At 59.9% G+C, this 17,168-nt stretch overlaps 1 protein-coding gene across 1 annotated transcript; it reads left to right on the top strand.

The window, feature by feature from the left end:
• Nucleotides 1–1,993: 1,993 nt before the first annotated feature.
• Nucleotides 1,994–16,846, top strand: BCAM (basal cell adhesion molecule (Lutheran blood group)). Its single transcript, XM_081108668.1, has 18 exons — nucleotides 1,994–2,269; nucleotides 4,570–4,691; nucleotides 5,275–5,500; nucleotides 5,590–5,660; nucleotides 5,907–6,003; nucleotides 6,108–6,290; nucleotides 6,570–6,703; nucleotides 6,991–7,147; nucleotides 9,118–9,233; nucleotides 9,337–9,478; nucleotides 9,662–9,798; nucleotides 9,951–10,095; nucleotides 10,176–10,320; nucleotides 11,296–11,413; nucleotides 11,508–12,378; nucleotides 12,800–12,950; nucleotides 16,169–16,325; nucleotides 16,621–16,846. The coding sequence occupies exons 1-15, from the start codon at nucleotides 2,188–2,190 to the stop codon at nucleotides 11,511–11,513; spliced, it is 1,881 nt and encodes a 626-aa protein (XP_080964794.1). The 5' UTR covers nucleotides 1,994–2,187; the 3' UTR covers nucleotides 11,514–12,378; nucleotides 12,800–12,950; nucleotides 16,169–16,325; nucleotides 16,621–16,846.
• Nucleotides 16,847–17,168: the final 322 nt, after the last annotated feature.

Genomic DNA, 17,168 nt, shown 5'->3' on the forward strand with positions numbered 1-17,168 from the left:
AGTCCTCGGGTTACGTCGGACTCGACGTATGTCGTTTCGAGGTTACATCACCATCTCCCATTTATTTATAAAAAGAAGAAAAAAAGTTCCGTCATTTCGACGTACGTGCCTATGTGCTTTATGTTTTTTATTATTTATTTACCGCAAGTAAAGGTCAGGAATTGTTATCTTTCTTTAAAATTTTTTTTTACTGTTTCACTTCATTACTGCTGTGTATGTGCGCCATGTGAGCGACACAGGTGCTTATGTAGGTGGGTTCCGACGTACGGAGAAAATCGCGTTATGTAGCGCCGTGGGAACGGATTTCCAATGTAACCCGAGGGCCAACTGTAAGGCGAAAGCAGCGCTACGAGGAGCGATGGATAAGAGAGAGGAGGAGTGAGTCAGGGAGGTAACAAGCACCTGTGAGCCAAGGAGTCAACTTCTGCTTTTACTCAGTGAAAGGAGCCAGGGGAGGGTTCTGAGCGCGACTTACGTAAGTTGACTCACGTTTTAATGGCTGTTTTGTGGGAATAAATTGTAGGGGGCAAGGACAGATGAGGTGATAGTACTCGTTTCTGCAAGTCTGTGGCTGGGATCATAAGTAACTTTGCTCCTTCCAACACAATCCATAGGAGCCCTTCCTCACCTAGGAACTCAGCTGGCTGGGCTCTTGAGGAAAATGGAAGCGGGTGGCTGATGAGAGGTGCCTACCAGGGCCCAGCCCAAGCAGCAGGTGCCCGAGCCAGGGGGGAGGAGCCGGGGAGGGGGTGCCTGGGGTCACACCGTGTGAGCTTGTCTGGGAGTGCGCCTGCGTTTGTCCATGAGCGCGTTTGTAATGTCCGGTCTGGGTGGGGTCTGCACGTGAGCCTGTGTGCTCTGGAGTGTAAGCCTTGCAAACCTTCCCTGAGCGTCTGTTGTGCTTCTGGCCTTGTACTGGAGACACAAAAGTGCCCACGACAGCTCCGGGCCTTACTCTCATGGACTCATAGTCCAGTGGGGGAGACAGGCCTGTCCCCAGACAGAGGCGACCCAGAGTGTGCAGGACTGCAGTTGGGGAGGCCTGGGGGGGGGAGCCCAGAGGGGGCCCCTGACCCAGCGGGGTGGGGGGAGGAGGCAGGGAGGGCCTCCTGGAGGAGGGAATGGTGCGGCTGATACTGAAAGGTCACCTCTCCTGCTTTAACAATTGCTCTCCTGTATCGCGGATGGATAAAGGAGCTTTGCCCAGTCTGACTCCCAGGTGGACCTGTAACCTGAGCCTTCCCTCTGTGCCAGATGGGCAAAGCCCAGTCTTCCTAGTGACCCCCCATTCTGACCAGTATCCAGGGCTCCATTTCTCCCTGGTAACCAGTGACCTCTCCTGACCCCTGACCCCTCAGCCAGCAGTCTGACCGGGCTCGGGAGGAGCCTGGGCCCTCTGATCTGTGATCCTCAGTGTGACCTGTGACCCTTCCCTGGACCCATGGACATACTCCTCCCCCACCCTGCAGGTGCCCTGTCCTCCTCCCCTCTCCCACTCACCTGCTGCTGCCAGCCGCCTTCTCCCCTCCCCCCTAGGTAGGGAGTGAAGGGAAGCAGGAGGCAGGAGGCAGGAAGGGGGGTGGCATTCCTGGGATTCCCTGGATGGGGGAAGAGAGAGACGGCCCTACCGGGTCAGCTTAAGAGAGAGCACCTCACACACACACCCTGGGCAGACCTGCGGCTGGGAGACCATTAGTATGAGATTAAACGGAAAGGTTCCAGACCAGTGGGCAGACAGGAAAGCAGCCCAGAGCACCGGCCCCAGGAGGGGCCTCCCAGGGCAAACTGGGAGAAGCAGTTCTAGGCCACTGGTCAGGCTGGGCGCCGCTGGTTGTGCTGGGTGCCGCTGGGTGACACGCACAGGCCCCTGGTCGGAGGGGGACAGGGTCCGCGCTTGTGTGCGGAGGTCCCCGCACCGGCTGGACTGGTCTGGCAAGCCGCCCGCCGCGGGTCTGGGCTGCTGGTCCGCGAGCCGCAGCCTGGGGCTAGGGACAGAGGGAGCACCGCTCTGCGCAGAGCGCTGGGAGGTCCTCCCGGGGCAGTGGGAGGTCCTGGCCTGGCGCCCAGGTTTGGGGGGAACAGGGGGGGCCGGGAGGGCGTGGCGTGGCTTGGGGCGGGGCCTCCTCCTCCCAGCCCGGCGGCGCCCGCCGCAGCTGGGGCTTAATCGCTGCTGCCTCCGCTGCGGACATGGAGCCCCCGGACGCCTGGGCCGAGATGCGCGGGGCCCCGCGGCTGCTGGTGCTCGCGCTCCTGCTGGGGGCGCACCCAGGTAGGCTGGGGCTGGGGCTGGGAGCAGGGTGCGATGGGGGCCCCCGGGGACTGAAGGGGAAAGGGACTTGTACCCACCCCAGGAAGCCAAACCTGGGGACCCCAGGAAGGAGGGGTATGGAGCATGGGGGGCGTCCGAGCAATGAGAGATCAGGGGGCAGCCGGGCAGAGGAGCTGGGGACCCCACAGCCCTGGTCAGAGACCACCCGGGAAGTCAGAGCCCCTCCCACTCCACCGCAGGAGCTGGGACCCCCCCCCCCCCCCCCCCCCGCCGCTGCCCCTGGATCTGGGTCCCGGGCCCCCTGCTCCCTCAGACCCAGGGGTCCAGGCCCTGGTGGCTGGCATGGCTTCCTCCCAGGGCCCAGGAGACCACAGCCCGGGGCGCCCCTCCTGGGCGTCTTAAGTTTTGAGAGGAGCGGAGTCCCCTAGCTAGAGCCCAGGGATCAGGGCATCCGAGGGGTTCAGAGCCCAGACTCTGAAGAGCCCGCCTCCCTCGGGGAAGGGCTGGAGGCCAGCCCTGGACAGTGACAGCGGGCACAGTGTTTCCTAGTGACACTGCCCCTTCCTGGGCCCCAGTTTAGTCCGCACACCTGTGGGGAAGTGGGAGGGGAGCAGGCCCCCGGCTGGCAGCAGCGGGAGAGGAACTGGGGAAGAGACGCGGCCCTGCCTTCCGCCCTCGCTCTCCGCTGCTCAGCCCCAGCCCAGGCAGCAGCCTGGCCCCGTGCCCCCTCCCCTGGGACAGGCCTGGGCCAGAGGTGGGTGCCTGGGAATCCAGGCCCCTGGCACAAGCATAGCAAAATAGTGGGTCTCCAGGGGCAGGGATGGGCCAGGCTGGGGGGGGGGGGGGGAGTTCTAAGAAATGAGAGCTGATGCCAGGATGCCAGCCCAGAGGGTGAGAGAGCGTGGTTTCCTGATGAGAGCAGCTCTATCTGCCAGGATCTTGGGACAAGAGTCCAGGCCCAGCCACCTCCTCCCCTAGGACCCAGGAGTCCAGGCCCCCAGCCCCTCCTCCCTCAGACCCAGGAGTCCAGGCCCCCAGCCCTCCTCCCTCAGACCCAGGAGTCCAGGCCCCCAGCCCCTCCTCCCTCAGACCCAGGAGTCCAGGCCCCCAGCCCCTCCTCCCTCAGACCCAGGAGTCCAGGCCCCAGCCCTCCTCCCTCAGACCCAGGAGTCCAGGCCCCCAGCCCTCCTCCCTCAGACCCAGGGGTCCAGCCCCCCAGTCCCTCCCTCCTCCTGTAGGACCAGGGACATGGGGCCTCAATCCTATTCTGTTGTGAGGTGATGCACCTTACCCCTTCCCTGCTCTACCAAAGAGGCAGGGGGGCCACGGGCGAGTAGGGGGCTCTGGCGCCAGGCCGGGCATGTCTGAGCCAGCCTGTCCCTCCCACATTCCTGAAACCTGCCCAGCCCTGTCCCCCCCTCACCACCCCCACACACCCATCCGCCTCAGCTCCAGGCCCTGCCGCAGCCCACACCCCACCTCAGCCCCCCACTCGGGAGGGAGAGGCCCCGAGGCTGAGAGAGACAGAGGCAGGGACGGCGGAACCAAGAGATGGAGCCCCAGGAGGAGAGACACAACACAGGCAGAGATGGAGACACTCCGCTCCCGTCACTGCAGGCCAGGCCCTCACAGGCTGTGGAGGCAACGGGATGAGCTGGCCCTGCCCTGGCCCTGCCCTGGCCCTGGCCCTGCCCTGGAAGGGTGTTTGGTGTAGAGCAGTGGCTCTCAACCTTCCTAAGGCCGCGACCCTTTCATACAGCTCCTCATGTTGTGGTGACCCCCAACCATAACATTATTTTCGTTGCTACTTCATAACTGTCATTTTGCTACTGTGATGAATCGTCCTGTAAATATCTGATAGGCAGGATGTATTTTCATTGTTACAAAGTGAACATAATGAAAGCATAGTGATTCATCACAAAAACAATATGCAATTATATACGTGTTTTCCGATGGTCTTAGGCGACCCCTGTGAAAGGGTCGTTTGACCCCCAAAGGGGCCGCGGCCCACAGGTTGAGAACCGCTGGCATGGTGGTAAAAGCAGGGACAGGTGCAGCGACACCCCAGGAGGACTGAATGGAGGCCACGGAGGCCCTGTGTGGCCAGGCGAGGAGCCCTTAGCTCTGCAAGTGAAGGGAGAGCTGGAAGGAAATGCTGGTGGGGTCTGAGCTCAGAGACACAGAGATGAGAGATGGAGGGAGGCTGGAGCGGCTGATCCTGGGGGGGAAGGGGGGGAGGGCTCTGTCCAGAGGGCTGTCCCGTCGGTGGCGGTGGCTAAAGCCCAGTCGCTGTCCCACAGGCGTCCAGGCGGGAATGCAGGTGTCCGTGGCCCCGCTGGTGGAGGTGATGCGGGGGGAGACAGTCACCCTGGACTGCACCCCTTTGGGGGACCATAACCCGTTCCTGCTGAAATGGTTCCTGGTGAGTGCCTGGGGCTGGGGGCCGGGGGCCGGGGGGCCGTGGACGGGGACCTGAAAGTCAGCCCAGGGGGCTGCACACATTCCTTCCTTCATCGGAATCTGAAGGGCCCTAAGAACACCACCTCGCTGCCTTTCCATGCGGCCGCTGGGGAAACTGAGACCCAGCAAGGAAAGGCATTCTTCAGGTTCAGCTGGTGCCGGGGCCCAGCTGGTCCCCCCTTCAAAGTGCTGGTGAGAGAGAGAGAGAGAGAGAGAGAGAGAGAGAGAGGGAGAGAGAGGACATCCAGAGACTGACACCAAGCACGCAGGACTGGGGGTGGGACTAACGAGAGAGAAAATAAAAAGCAGACAGAAGGTGGTAGAGGGAGAGAAATGGGAAGAGAGTGAGATAGAGAAAGAGAGAGAGGAAAAGGTGACAACAGAGAGAGAACAGGGGCAGGAGGGCTGGAGAGCGAGACAGAGGGACCGAGAGAGGTAACAACAGGAGGAGAGCCACCGAGCAGCAGAGAGGAAGGGACCTGGAGAGAGACAGACGCTGAAACGGGCAGCGGGCAGCCCTGAGCGGAGGCCCTCCCTGCCCACAGGTCGAACGCTCCGGGGCCCGCCACCTCCTCGCCGAGGCCGGGGTGCAGGGCCCCGAGGTGAAGCCCAGGGTGCACACCTCCCGGGGCCGCAGTCCCCCGTACCAGCTGCAAGGCCAGGGGCACCTGGTGCTGGTGGAGGCCCAGGTGACAGACGAGCATGACTATGTGTGCGTGGTGACGGCGGCAGCGGGCACTGCCGAGGCCACCTCGAAGCTCCAGGTATTTGGTGAGTGTCTGTGGGCACCCGGACAGGGCAGGGTGTGGGGCAGGGGAGAGCCCGGGAAGGGGTTTCTGACAGTAACATCTCCCCCATAGTAAAGCCAGAGACCACCAAAGTCTTCCCCAACAAAGGGATACTGTCTGTGATGGACGACTCTGCCCAGGAGGTACCGCGGGGCGACTTTGATTCCAGGGTCCTAGGGGAAGGCAGGCTGGGGGCGCCTAGAATCCTGGGTCGTAAGGTTGGAGGGGCGGGGCTGCCAGACCCCCTGCATCCTGGGTAGGGGTGGGTGGGTGCGGGGAATGGGGGCCCTAGAGCCCTGGATCCGAGTGGGGAGAACTTCTAAGGGAACAGGGGACCCAGCGATCTGAGTCCTGGCTCAGACCCCGGGCCATGCCTGTGTCCGCCTCAGATCGCCACCTGCCACAGCCAAAACGGGAACCCGGCCCCCCAGATCAAGTGGTACCGGAACGGGCAGCCCCTGCAGGTGCCCATGGAGAGGAACTCAAGTGAGCGGGGCAGGAGCCTGGCTGGCGGTGGGTGGGGTGGGTGGGTGGGTGGGGTGGGACCGGGGCTGGCTGACGCCCCTCCCCCCTCCCTCCCTCCCTCCCAGATAGCTACATGACCACCCGCACCGTGCGCGAGGCCTCCAACCTGCAGTCCCTCACCAGCACCCTCTACCTGCGGGTCCACAAGGAGGACCGGGAGGCCAGCTTCCACTGCTCCGCGTACTACAGCCTGCCCCGGGCCCAGCACGGCCACCTGGACAGCCCGCCCTTCAGCCTCACCCTGCACTGTGAGTCCGCCCTGGCCCCACCTCCCCGACCTTGGACTCCACACCTCACGGAGGCCGGACCCTCCCAGCCAGCCTTGGCCGACACTCTGGCCCCCCCATTCCCCACCTTAGGCTGAAATACGACCTCAAGGAGTCACACGAGCTCCACCTGACCTCTGACCCCCCCCATAGCACTCTGAACCCCAGGGAGTTTAACGACTAAACTCTGTACTGCATCCCCCTATACCGAACTGGGCCCCCAAGTCTCATACTGACCTGTCCGCCCTGCCTTCCCCTCAGACCCCACGGAGCACGTGCAGTTCTGGGTGAGCCCGTCCACCACGGAGGGCTGGGTCCGCGAGGGCGACTCCATCCAGCTGATCTGCCAGGGGGACGGCAACCCCACGCCCGAGTACATGTTCTATCGCCTGCAGGTGACTGACCCCGTTGCTCCTTTGGCCCCTGACCTCTGTGACATACTGACCCGCACCGATTTCTAACCTTTCACCGGGTGGCCCTGGCGTAGCCAGGAGCCTGGCCAGTGACCCAAGAGCTAACCCGACCTCTGCCCCCTGACTTGAGGGGCTCTGACCTAACATGACCCTCACCTGGAGACCCGACCTACCGGGATCCCTGGCTCTGGCCTGGGGGGCCCCTGACGTCGCAGGACCCCGCGGCACCGGGTGGCTCCTGAGCCGATTCCTCATCCCTCGTCACCCAGGACACGGAGGAGAAAGTGCTGAACACGAATCTTCACGGGAACTTTACCCTGGAGAGCGTGCAGCGGAACCAGAACGGGATCTACGGCTGCCGGGTGTTAGACTATGACGCTGCTGATGAGGCTGAGCTCTCCAAGACGCTGGAGCTGCGCGTGGCCTGTGAGAGCCCTGGGAGAACCTGGGGGGGTGGGGGTGGGGGGCCTGGCACTGGCAGCCTCCTCCCCTTCACCCCCGAGTCCTGCCTCCAAATGCGCAGTCCCTGCTTTGATCCCAAACGCCTCCCTCCTCCTGGGGACCCTGCCCCAGTCCCCTCCAAACTCCCACACCGGCAGCCAGAGAGCCCTTTCCAAAGCACACACCTGGCCTGCCCCTGCTCCAGAACCTGCCATGGCTCCCTAGTGCCCTCTGGGAAAGCCCAGGTGTCTCACCAGGTCTTCAAGGCCCACCTGCTTGGTTTCACCTGTGGCCGACCCTTCTCCCCACCAAGGCATTTTCCTCCTCATACCCAAGCATCTCTCATGCCCATGATCACTCCTCATGTTTCTACCACCCATTTCTGACCCGTCTCTTGGGTCCGTCTTCTAAGAAGCCTCCTCAGGCCCCTTGCCCCCCAGCCCTGTGCAAAGGCGCTGTTCCTCCTGGGCACTCCTTATGTCGCCCTTTCTGGAGCTAGACCCTGGGCCAGATGTTGGTGACACATCTGTGAACAAGTCTGCCCAGTCCCCACCTTCACAGAGCTCCTGGCCCAATAGGGGAGACGGAGGGCAAATGCTAAATAAGACGTTTTGGGGTAGCAGTCCTACATCTGCAGGGACTCATGCAGAATGATGGGGTAAGGAATTGGCTGGGCGAGCAAGACATAGTTTGGGGGTGGGTGTTGGCAGGCTGCATCCCCAGGAAGCAGATTTTGCCGTGGAGATCTGAAGGCAGGAAGTTTATGAGGAGCGCCTTGGCACCCACGTCTACGAGGGGCGGGGAGGGGAAGGAAGCAGGACTGGGCAGAGGGAAAAGTTGGGCTGAAGTCTAAGAAGGCCTTGGTTGGCCCCACAGGGCACTTGGAAGCGGGGATGTTCCAAGTTGGGGCGAAGGGGCCTGGCTTTTGTACCCCCACATCAACTAGCCATTGACTATCGGGCTGCCTGAGGAAGGGGCATGACCTTGAGCAAGGGGCTCCTTGCAGCTGAGGCAGTTCCCGGAAAGGGCTGACAGCTGAGGGCTGACAGCTGACGTCCCTCTCAACAGCTGAAGGAGAGAGTTGAGTGGCCACACCAGGGGCTTCGAGCAGCCTCTCTGAGAAGGGGACGTTTGAGTAAGAAACCAGAGAGTGGAATCAGAAATGCCTGGAGGCCGAGGACGAGCACTCCAGGGAGAGGGAGCAGCAAGTGCAAAGATCCTGAGGCCGGACCCAGCTTGGTGTGCTGGAGCAAAACAGGAAGAGAGCAGGGTAGCTGGCGCTCCGGGGTGGGGGCGGGGGGGGGGGCAAGAAAGGAGGGTGGGAAATGAGGTCAAAGAAGAGGGCAGGGGCCACACCAGGCGGACCTTCTGGCTTTGTCAGGGAACTTGGCCTCTAGGCCAAGGGTCCGGGGGAACCACTGCGGGATTTTAAGCAGAGGGAAGGGCTGGCCAGTGTGTTTTGAAAAGATCCTTCTAGCTGCTCAGGGGCCCAGAGTCCAGCCCAGCAGGGAGGCCAGTGAGGAGGTGACTGCAGTGGTCAAGGCAGTTGGACCTGGAGTTCAGAGATGCACAGAAGTAGGAAGATCCGTTTCGGGGGGCACGGCAGAGAAAGACTTGATGAATGAATGGGCAGTGGGGAGGAGAAGGCAAGGGTTTGGGCTTGAGCACAGGGTTTGGGTGGAAAGTCAGAGAAGAAACACCTTGCAAGGTTGTCCGTTCTCCTTGGGCCCAAACATCCGCTCTAGGGAAAGGGGCCCCGGTTAGACTCCTAAATTTGGGCTTGGGGTTTGGCCTGATGGCGGAGTGGAGAGTTCACGGAGATGGGGGATCAACGAGGAGCGCTTGGCATTCTCAGCTGACTATTGTGCATTCCCGTCTGTACCCACAAAAGCCCTTGAGCGCCCCTAACCAACTTGGTGAGGGTCCTGGAAGGTGACCGTCTATACCCCCTCCAGACCTGGACCCCATTGAGCTCAGCCAGGAGGAGGAGCTTTCCTTACCCCTGGACAGCAACGTAGACATTACCTGCTCCGTGCAAGGCCTGCCCACCCCTGCTCTACGCTGGACCAAGGTGAGAGGGAAAGGAGACCCCAACTGTGGGACCCCCTCCCTCCCAACACCGCCTCCCCTTCTCTCATGGTCCACTGGCCTCGTCTCCCTCCCCCACCCTACAGGACGCAGTCCGCCTGGTGGATGGCCCCACGCTCTCACTCAGCTCCATCACCTTCAATTCTGCTGGCACCTACATATGCGAGGCCTATACGCCCACGGTCCCCCTCCTTAGTCGCACCCGGGTCCTCAAGCTGCTGGTTGAAGGTTTGGGGGTAGGGGCAGGCTGGGATGGGGACGACGGGGGTGGGCGGCCAGGACCACTGGGAAGGGACCATGGCTGGTCCTCTCTCTTCTACTCTATTCCTCTCCCCTCTCCCATTCTCTTACTCGCGCTCCTCTTTCTCCACGGTGCCTCCTGCTCACGCCCTTCCTCCCCACCACCCACAGGGCAACCCGAGCTAAAGCCGGAGGAGATTTCCCCCCAGGCAGAGGGCAGCAGGAGAGAAGGAGAAGAAGTCAGGCTGACCTGCTCTGCCCGCGGCTACCCAGAGCCCAAACTCACGTGGAGCGAAAAGGGCGACAGTGTAAGGGATCCTCGTCTCCACCCTCCGGGCCACAGGCACCCTCCCCAAGTTCCCAGGGGACACTGATGCAAGCATTATGTCCCCTCTCCTACTTCCTGAGGGACTGGACGTCACCTCTGCCCTCACCCCAGCCCTGACCCAAGTCTCCACAGTCCACAGAGCCGGTCCCCGGCAGGCAGGGCTGGGTGAGCAGCTCCCTGACCCTGAAGTTGACCAACACCATGAGCCAACAAGGCGTCTCCTGTGAGGCCTCCAACCCGCTCGGGAGCACCCGGCATGTCTTCCACTTCGGCCCTCGTGAGTGACCGCGGGGGTGGGACAGGACATGGGGCAGGCGGAGAGCTGCTGGCCCAACGCCCCTCTGTCTTGCCCCCCAGTGGCCCCCCAGACCTCGCAGGCCGGAGTCGCTGTCATGGCGGTGGCCGTCAGCGTAGGCCTCCTGCTCCTCGTCGTCGCTGCCTTCTATTGCATGAGACGCAAGGGGCGCCCCGGCTGCTGCCGAAAGGGGGAAAAGGCGGCTCCGTGAGTGACCTCGCAACCTCAGAATTGACCTCTGTAACCCAACCCCATCCCCAGGTGTAACTCTGACCTCAGCCCCAGACCCCGCCCATACCCAACCTTAATAGCATCCTATCCTCAACTCCAAACCCAAATACAATGCCATCCCATCTCTAACCTCAAACCTCGTCCGTAGCCATCCCCTCCCCCATCTTCATCCCCAGCTACAACAGCCTCACCCAACCCACCATCATCCTCAAGGCCGCCCTCAAGCCCCACTTAACACCGTCCCTAATCTCTCCAACCCCAAGGTCATCCCCACCTCCAATTCCAACCCGAATATAACCATCACCAAACCCAACGTAACCCCATGTGAATCCCAGTCTCCTCTCCAATCCTGATCTCATCCTCATCCCCACATCCAGCCCCACCTCCCGTCCCAATCCCCCCCTCATCCCCAAACCCATCCCATCTAACCTCCTCTCCAACCCCGACCATATCCCCATCTTCAACCTCAACATAACCATCCCATCTCCAACCTCCATCCCAACCACACCCCTAACTCCCTGAACTCTGAGCTCCAACTTCTTCCCCAACCCCAATCACATCCCAGCTCCAACCCACCGCCAGCCCCAAACCCAGCTTCAGCCACATCCCCATCCCCAAGGCCCCTCCAACCCACCGCATTCCCATTCCGAACACCAAACCCATCCCTATTTCACCTCATCTCCAACCCCAATCACATGGCCACCCTCAACTCCAATCCATAGCCATCCCCGAGCCTGCCCCAGGGCTGGCCCCAACTACAACACCATCTCCAACCCCAGCAGCATCTTTGACCCTCGCCCCAACTCATCCCTCACCCCCATGCATTATCATCCCTCCCCCATCCCCAACCCATTCCCACCCACCCTCCGAGTCCTTCTCCATCCAATACAACCCCATCCCCACTGCCTCCCCAGCTGGGACGACCTTCAGCATGTTGCCTCTTCTCCCCAGGCCGCCTGGGGAGCCAGAGCTGAGCCGTTCAGGGTCCCAGCGGCCTGAGCAGACAGGCCTTCTCATGGGAGGTGCCTCTGGAGGAGCCAGGCGTGTCAGTGGGGGCTTTGGAGATGAGGTGGGCAAGGGCCTGGGCACCCTGGCACGGAGGGACCGGCGGGGGGTGGAGCAGCCTCCCTGGGCACAGGCTGACCTTTCCACTTTCTCCCCAGTGCTAAGCCTGAGGGCCTCCGAGAGGCAGTCATCGGACACAACCTGGAGTTGCAGGCATCAGAGAACCAGCCCTGCTCACGCTCTGCCCTCCCCCGCCTTCCCGGCCTGCCCTCTTCCCTCTCCGGCCCTCCCTTCCTTCCTCTGCAGGCTGGGCAGGGACCTACAGACACTGCTGGGAGGGAGGGAGGGTGCGCTCACTCGCTCTCTCTCTCGTGGGTGGGAGGGGACCTTCCTCCAGGGAGTGTGACTCTCCCAGGCCCCAGAATAGCTTCTGGACCCAAGCCCGGGGCCCGGCCTGGGACGAGGCTCCGAGGGTCGGCTAGCTGAGGCTATTTTTACCTCCTGCCTCCATTGCTCGTCCCCCACCTGACGTCCTGCTGTATAGTCTGACACTGGATCCCCACCCCTGCTCCGCCCCCTCATCATGGACACTGGAGTCTGGAATAAATGCTGTCTGTCACCTCGACACCATCCTGTGGCCAGAAGCCTGCTCTGGGGGATGAGAGGGGAAGGGGCGCAGGTGATGCTCCCCTCCCCATGGCCCCGCAGCCCCCTCACAAGACCTGGGAGAGATCTGACGTCATGGAGAAAGAAATGAGAGAGAGAGAGAGAGAGAGAGAGAGAGAGAGAGAGAGAGAGCGCAGAGGGTGACTCAGCTGGCCGAGGATGGAAGAAAGAGATGCCGGGGGTCTAGAGGGCACTGAGCTTGGCCCCTGAGGACCCGTGCCTGCTTGGCGGGTGGGGCGCTGTCCCCTTAATAAAAGTTCCCAGACTCTCTTGCCAGCGCCCCGGAGGGAATTAAAGCTGGGAGAGGAAAACCTCTCTGAGCTGTAGACTGGATGGAATTCGAGATGGAACTGCCTCCTCTGGGTATGGCATCATTCCTGCAGCTGCAGGAGGAGGGGAGGCTTGGAGGGACCCAGACGGAGGGGCCTGGGGCAGAGAGAAGACACGGCTGGAGCAGAGAGGTTGAGGCTGGCTAGAGAGACTTCCTGAGGAAGAGGGATTTGAAAGAGGGGTGGAAAGACCTGGGGGTGTGGGGGGGGGGCGCAAAGGAGGGACAGGCTGGGGCAGCTCAGAGATGAGAGCCCTAGAGTCAGACAGATAGATTTCGGGGGAGGGAGGCAGAGACAGTCAAGTAGAGACAAAGAGAAACACAGAATGGGCTCTGGGGCCCAGCGAGGGCTGCCATGAGGAGGGAGCGTGGCCGCCCCTGTGCGGCACGTGCACGGGGGTCTCTGCGCTCAGAAGCCTCTCATCTCAGCAAGGGACTCCCCCTCACTGTCCTCAGTTTGCTCAGCCACAAAATGGACAAAATGGGATCTCGTGGCCGTGGCCGTGGCCGTGGGACCGTCACGGGAGGCTATGGAAACCTGGCGGGTGATGGAGCAGCATCCGAGCGGAGGAGCTCACCCGTCTGACTCAGGCGCTCCAGTTCCATGGTTGGTTGAATCCCTTTAAAACAAACGCAAGAAGCAAAAAGAGATGGGCCAGGTTAACACACTTAGTTCGGGGCACGAGCGATCAGAGGTCCCCGACACCTGCGTTCTGGGGTGCGCCTGGCTCCGTGCCCATGCGAGCCAGGTGTGATGTCAGCCCTCAGTGGCAGGTAAGCCAGAGGGCTCTGCGCCTGGGAGGTGCCAGGGTCACGCATGACTTGGGCGCAGGACTCATGGAACAGAGCCGGAGTCTCCAGAGTCGCCAACGGGGAGGCGCCTCAGGACGCGTGGAACCTGGAGCTACTGGGTCCTTACGCCCTCCCCACCCGTGTTCAGCTCACATTCTTAACACGTCTCACAGGCCTCACGAGTTGCTTCTTAACATCCGACCTTCGTTTCGTCCGTCTCCTTATCCGTGTGGCTTTATTGTTTTCTCTAGAACAGAATTGAATATTTAAAAAAAAATACAGCACACACACACACACACACACACACACACACACACACAGGGTCACCGTGTGATTGGGAGACGCTGATGAGACAACAGTGGGAAGCGTTTAGTGCAAAGCCTGGCACAGAGGATGTGCTCAGGACATGGTGACTAAGTAGTATTCTTATCCAAGGGAAATGGAGGAACGGAGAGAAAAGCGAAATGCAGTCCATTGTCCCAGGGAAGGAAGGAACCAGGTGGAGAGAGATCCCATTCTAAGAGCAGACATTGGTGAGAGGAGATTTGAGGAGCTGGGGCGGGGGGGGGGGGGGGGGTAGTGAGCAGATGTCTGGAGGAAGGGGAGAAAGCAGACTCCAGGGAGGAAGGGGTTCTCCCACCAACACCTGGTCCCCAAGTTAATGAGGGGAACGTCCTGGCCCACCTCCCAGGAGGGCATACATTTGCATAGGATCCCTCATCTGCATAGCATCCCAGCAACTTTGCATGCAGATGGCAGCCTGAGCCCTCCTCAGTCTGACCCCTCCTCCCACTTTGGCTGAGGGTCTGGGGGGGAGGGGGGAGGGGGAGAGGTAAACTATAGGATCTGGGGCTCCAGGAAGTGAAGGCAAGTTTAGAGTAGACTCCCCTTGCTCATCCACCTTCTGTGGCTCCCTATTGCTCTCAGGAGCATGCGCCACCCTTCACCTGACATCCAGGACCCTCACACCAACCCATTACTCGCTCTCACAGGTGTCCCCACCTCCTGCCTTTGTGACTTTACTATTCCCCTCACCTGGAAGGTCCCCCACTGTGACAAAGCTTGCCCGTCCTGCAAAGCTTGCACATCTTGAAGGATTCTGAAAAGTGCTCACTCCCTTCCCCTGCCCTTGGGACGTTACAAGAATCTGTGCCTCTTCTGAACCTGTATAGACTTTATTAGTAAGGGTCTATTTGGTTGCAAATGACCCCAAACAATGTGTAAGTGAAAAGGAAAAGTTATTCCCTCATAAGATCAAAGGCTGACTACCTTCAGGCATAGCTGGACCCAGGGGCTCACACAGTCTTCATCAGAAAGCTGCCCTTTCCCATTTCTCAGTTCTGCTGTCCTCCGTGCCCAGGCAGCGTCTCTTGTCTCCAGTGCCCCCCCCCCCCCCGCATTACCGGATTTCTGCCCGACCAGCTTAGCAACCCCCCCCCCCATTCCTACTAGTTCTAGCAAAAGCCTCAGGGCTAATTCTCATTGATCAGGAATGGGTCCCCACACCCTCATGCCTGAACCAGTCAAATGATCTAATTGGCCAGACTGGATCAGGCTCACTCTGAACCATTAAGGATTCAGTAGGGATTTCCCATAAGAAAACGGGTGGGCCCTAGCTGGTTTGGCTCAATGGATAGAGTATCGGCCTGTGGACTGAAGGGTCCCAGGTTTGATTCCGGTCAAGGGCACATGCCTGCGTTGTGGGCTCGATCCCCAGTGGGGGGCCTGGGGAAGGCAGCTGCAGCCGATCATTGATTCTCTCTCATCATTGATGTTTCTATCTCTCCCTCTCCGTTCCTCTCTGAAACCAATAAGAAATGTATTTTTAAAAGAAAGAAAACCGGGGTGGGGTAGGGTGGGGTGGGGTGTGGTGGGGGAGAAGGGAGCTGAAGGAGGGAAAGAGGCTGCTGGGCAGGTAAAAGACAACCTGAGGTTATGGGCGCTGACTCCTGCGCAGCAGGAAATCTGCAATATTTACAACTTGGCACCAACTCCACGGCTCCTTCAGGATGCCTTTGGCCCCGGGCCCTACCTCCTCCTGGTTATAACTCTTCAGCGAAGTGCCATCTCTGGGACTTGTTGACACTGGAAGTTGGCTCCCCAGGCATGGGACCCACCTAGTCCTTTGTCAATAAAACCGCAGTGCTCAGCCTTACACGTGCTACTGGGGGTGGGGGGAGGTGAAACTCCAGCCTACACCCCTGGGGTTTGCCTCCTGGGCTCACCTGTGCCCATAAAGAACAGCATGGAGAACTGAGCCTGGAGGAGAGCGGGTTCGCAGGGGCCTCCCAGGAAGAAATCTCTTGGAGACTAGTTATTTTGCTCAAGGGAGAAATGGGGGCCCGGAGTTTTACAAAGCAAGTTAGTAGCAAAGCAGCCGATAAAACTCAGAGATCCTGTGGTAGGCAGTTAGACAGACTTGAGCAGGAGCAGGGCAAGGCCAGATATGGAAGGTCACCAGGGCGGAGGGCCCCAGACGCCGCCCGGCAGGGGAAACAAGGACCTCTCCTTGTCCCCAGGGTAACCTTGCCTCCCCTTCCATATCACTGGTCATTCGGTTTGGACCCCCTGACTTTCCTCCCTGTTGTAGTAAAATATAGAAATGTTTTTAAAAGTTTAAAAATGTCTAAAAAATGTTAAAAAGATTTTAAAATGTTTGAGTTAACTTTCCTGAAACTTAAAGTGTGATATTAAGGACACATTCCCCATAGATGTGTCCTGAAGCTTGTGTACCCCATAGATGAGGATTTGAACTTCAATTACTGACTCAGAGTGACTTGCTAAGATAATCATACGTGTGAGTGATGTTTTCTCCCTAGATAACCACAGGTAGCCCCTCACCCTGTCTATGGTTAACCTGCGTGCATTGATGTAATTCATTGATAGCCACCTGAACTGCTGCGGGTACCAAACAGGCTTTAAAAATGGGTCCTGACCAGCCAACAGTGCTCGCCTGTCAAGACTGCCACAAAGGCACGTCCTTTTGCTAGTCCGGCAAGCGACACCGCTCCACGCTCCTCTCTCTGACGACAGAAAAACGGCTAGTACCTCTCGATCGAGATGCGACGGAGCTCTGGGGTGAGGAACACCGGCCCCATGCATCCGGACCGGACCAGCCCAGCTGCCGGACCCCAGAGGACAGCACCACTGGGATCCCGTTAAGCCTGTACCCACAGCATTAGGAACTTCTGTGAGTGATAAAGTGCTGTGTGATCTGCAATTGCATATGTTTCATGTGGTGTAATTCCTCCGGCAGTTAATTGAATTATTTTGTGTATGCTTAAAACTGAAATTAAAGTTTCTGGTCTTTTTGGCCCTTGGTCCTGCTTGCGTAGAGCAGCCTCTTTGCTAGCAACTACTTGAATGTCCCAACACCTGCACGGTTAAAGTTTTTTTCAAGGGGGACACCTTAGATACCCCCACCCCCCAGATCCTTTCCCAGGATCTACTTGGGACTCTCCCTAAAGACAACATCTCGGCCTCAGTTGTATTTCAGCTCCAGGCTCAGAAAAGAAGCAACACCAGACAAGCGAAGGCTGCCTCAGGACGGGCTGCATTGACTGATGACCCCCTACCCTGGCACCCACCCATCGGGGGAGACCAGGACCCGGAAGAGACCACCTGGAAAACTGATGCATATTCTGCTGACACCCTCTCTGAGACCTATCCCAGGATTCCCACCTGCAAGAGAGAAATAAAAACTCTCAAGACAAAAGCCCCAGCCGTTTCTCTCCCTCTGGGGAGCATACCCCCCGGCCATTCCCTTCCCCTCTTCTTCCTCAGCAGGTACCTGTCTTCTAAACTCTAAGAGACCCCGTGAGTCTTGCAACCAGGGGAGCAATGGGCAGCGGCAGCTGGTCCTGGGCTTACCCCAGGGACCTGTCTCCAGGACCCCCTTCCCTCTGGCTTCCCAGTGAGCCCAAGCAGCCCCGCCCGCCGAGGGCCTCCTGCTGCCGCTTCTAGGCTAAGCCCTTCCTGGTGTCACTGTCCTGCGTGTGCTTTTGCTGCGGCCAATACATTCCTGCTTGCTTTG

The sequence above is a fragment of the Myotis nattereri genome (genome assembly GCF_964212035.1).
Source record: "Myotis nattereri genome assembly, chromosome: 15".
Lineage (NCBI taxonomy): Eukaryota > Metazoa > Chordata > Mammalia > Chiroptera > Vespertilionidae > Myotis > Myotis nattereri.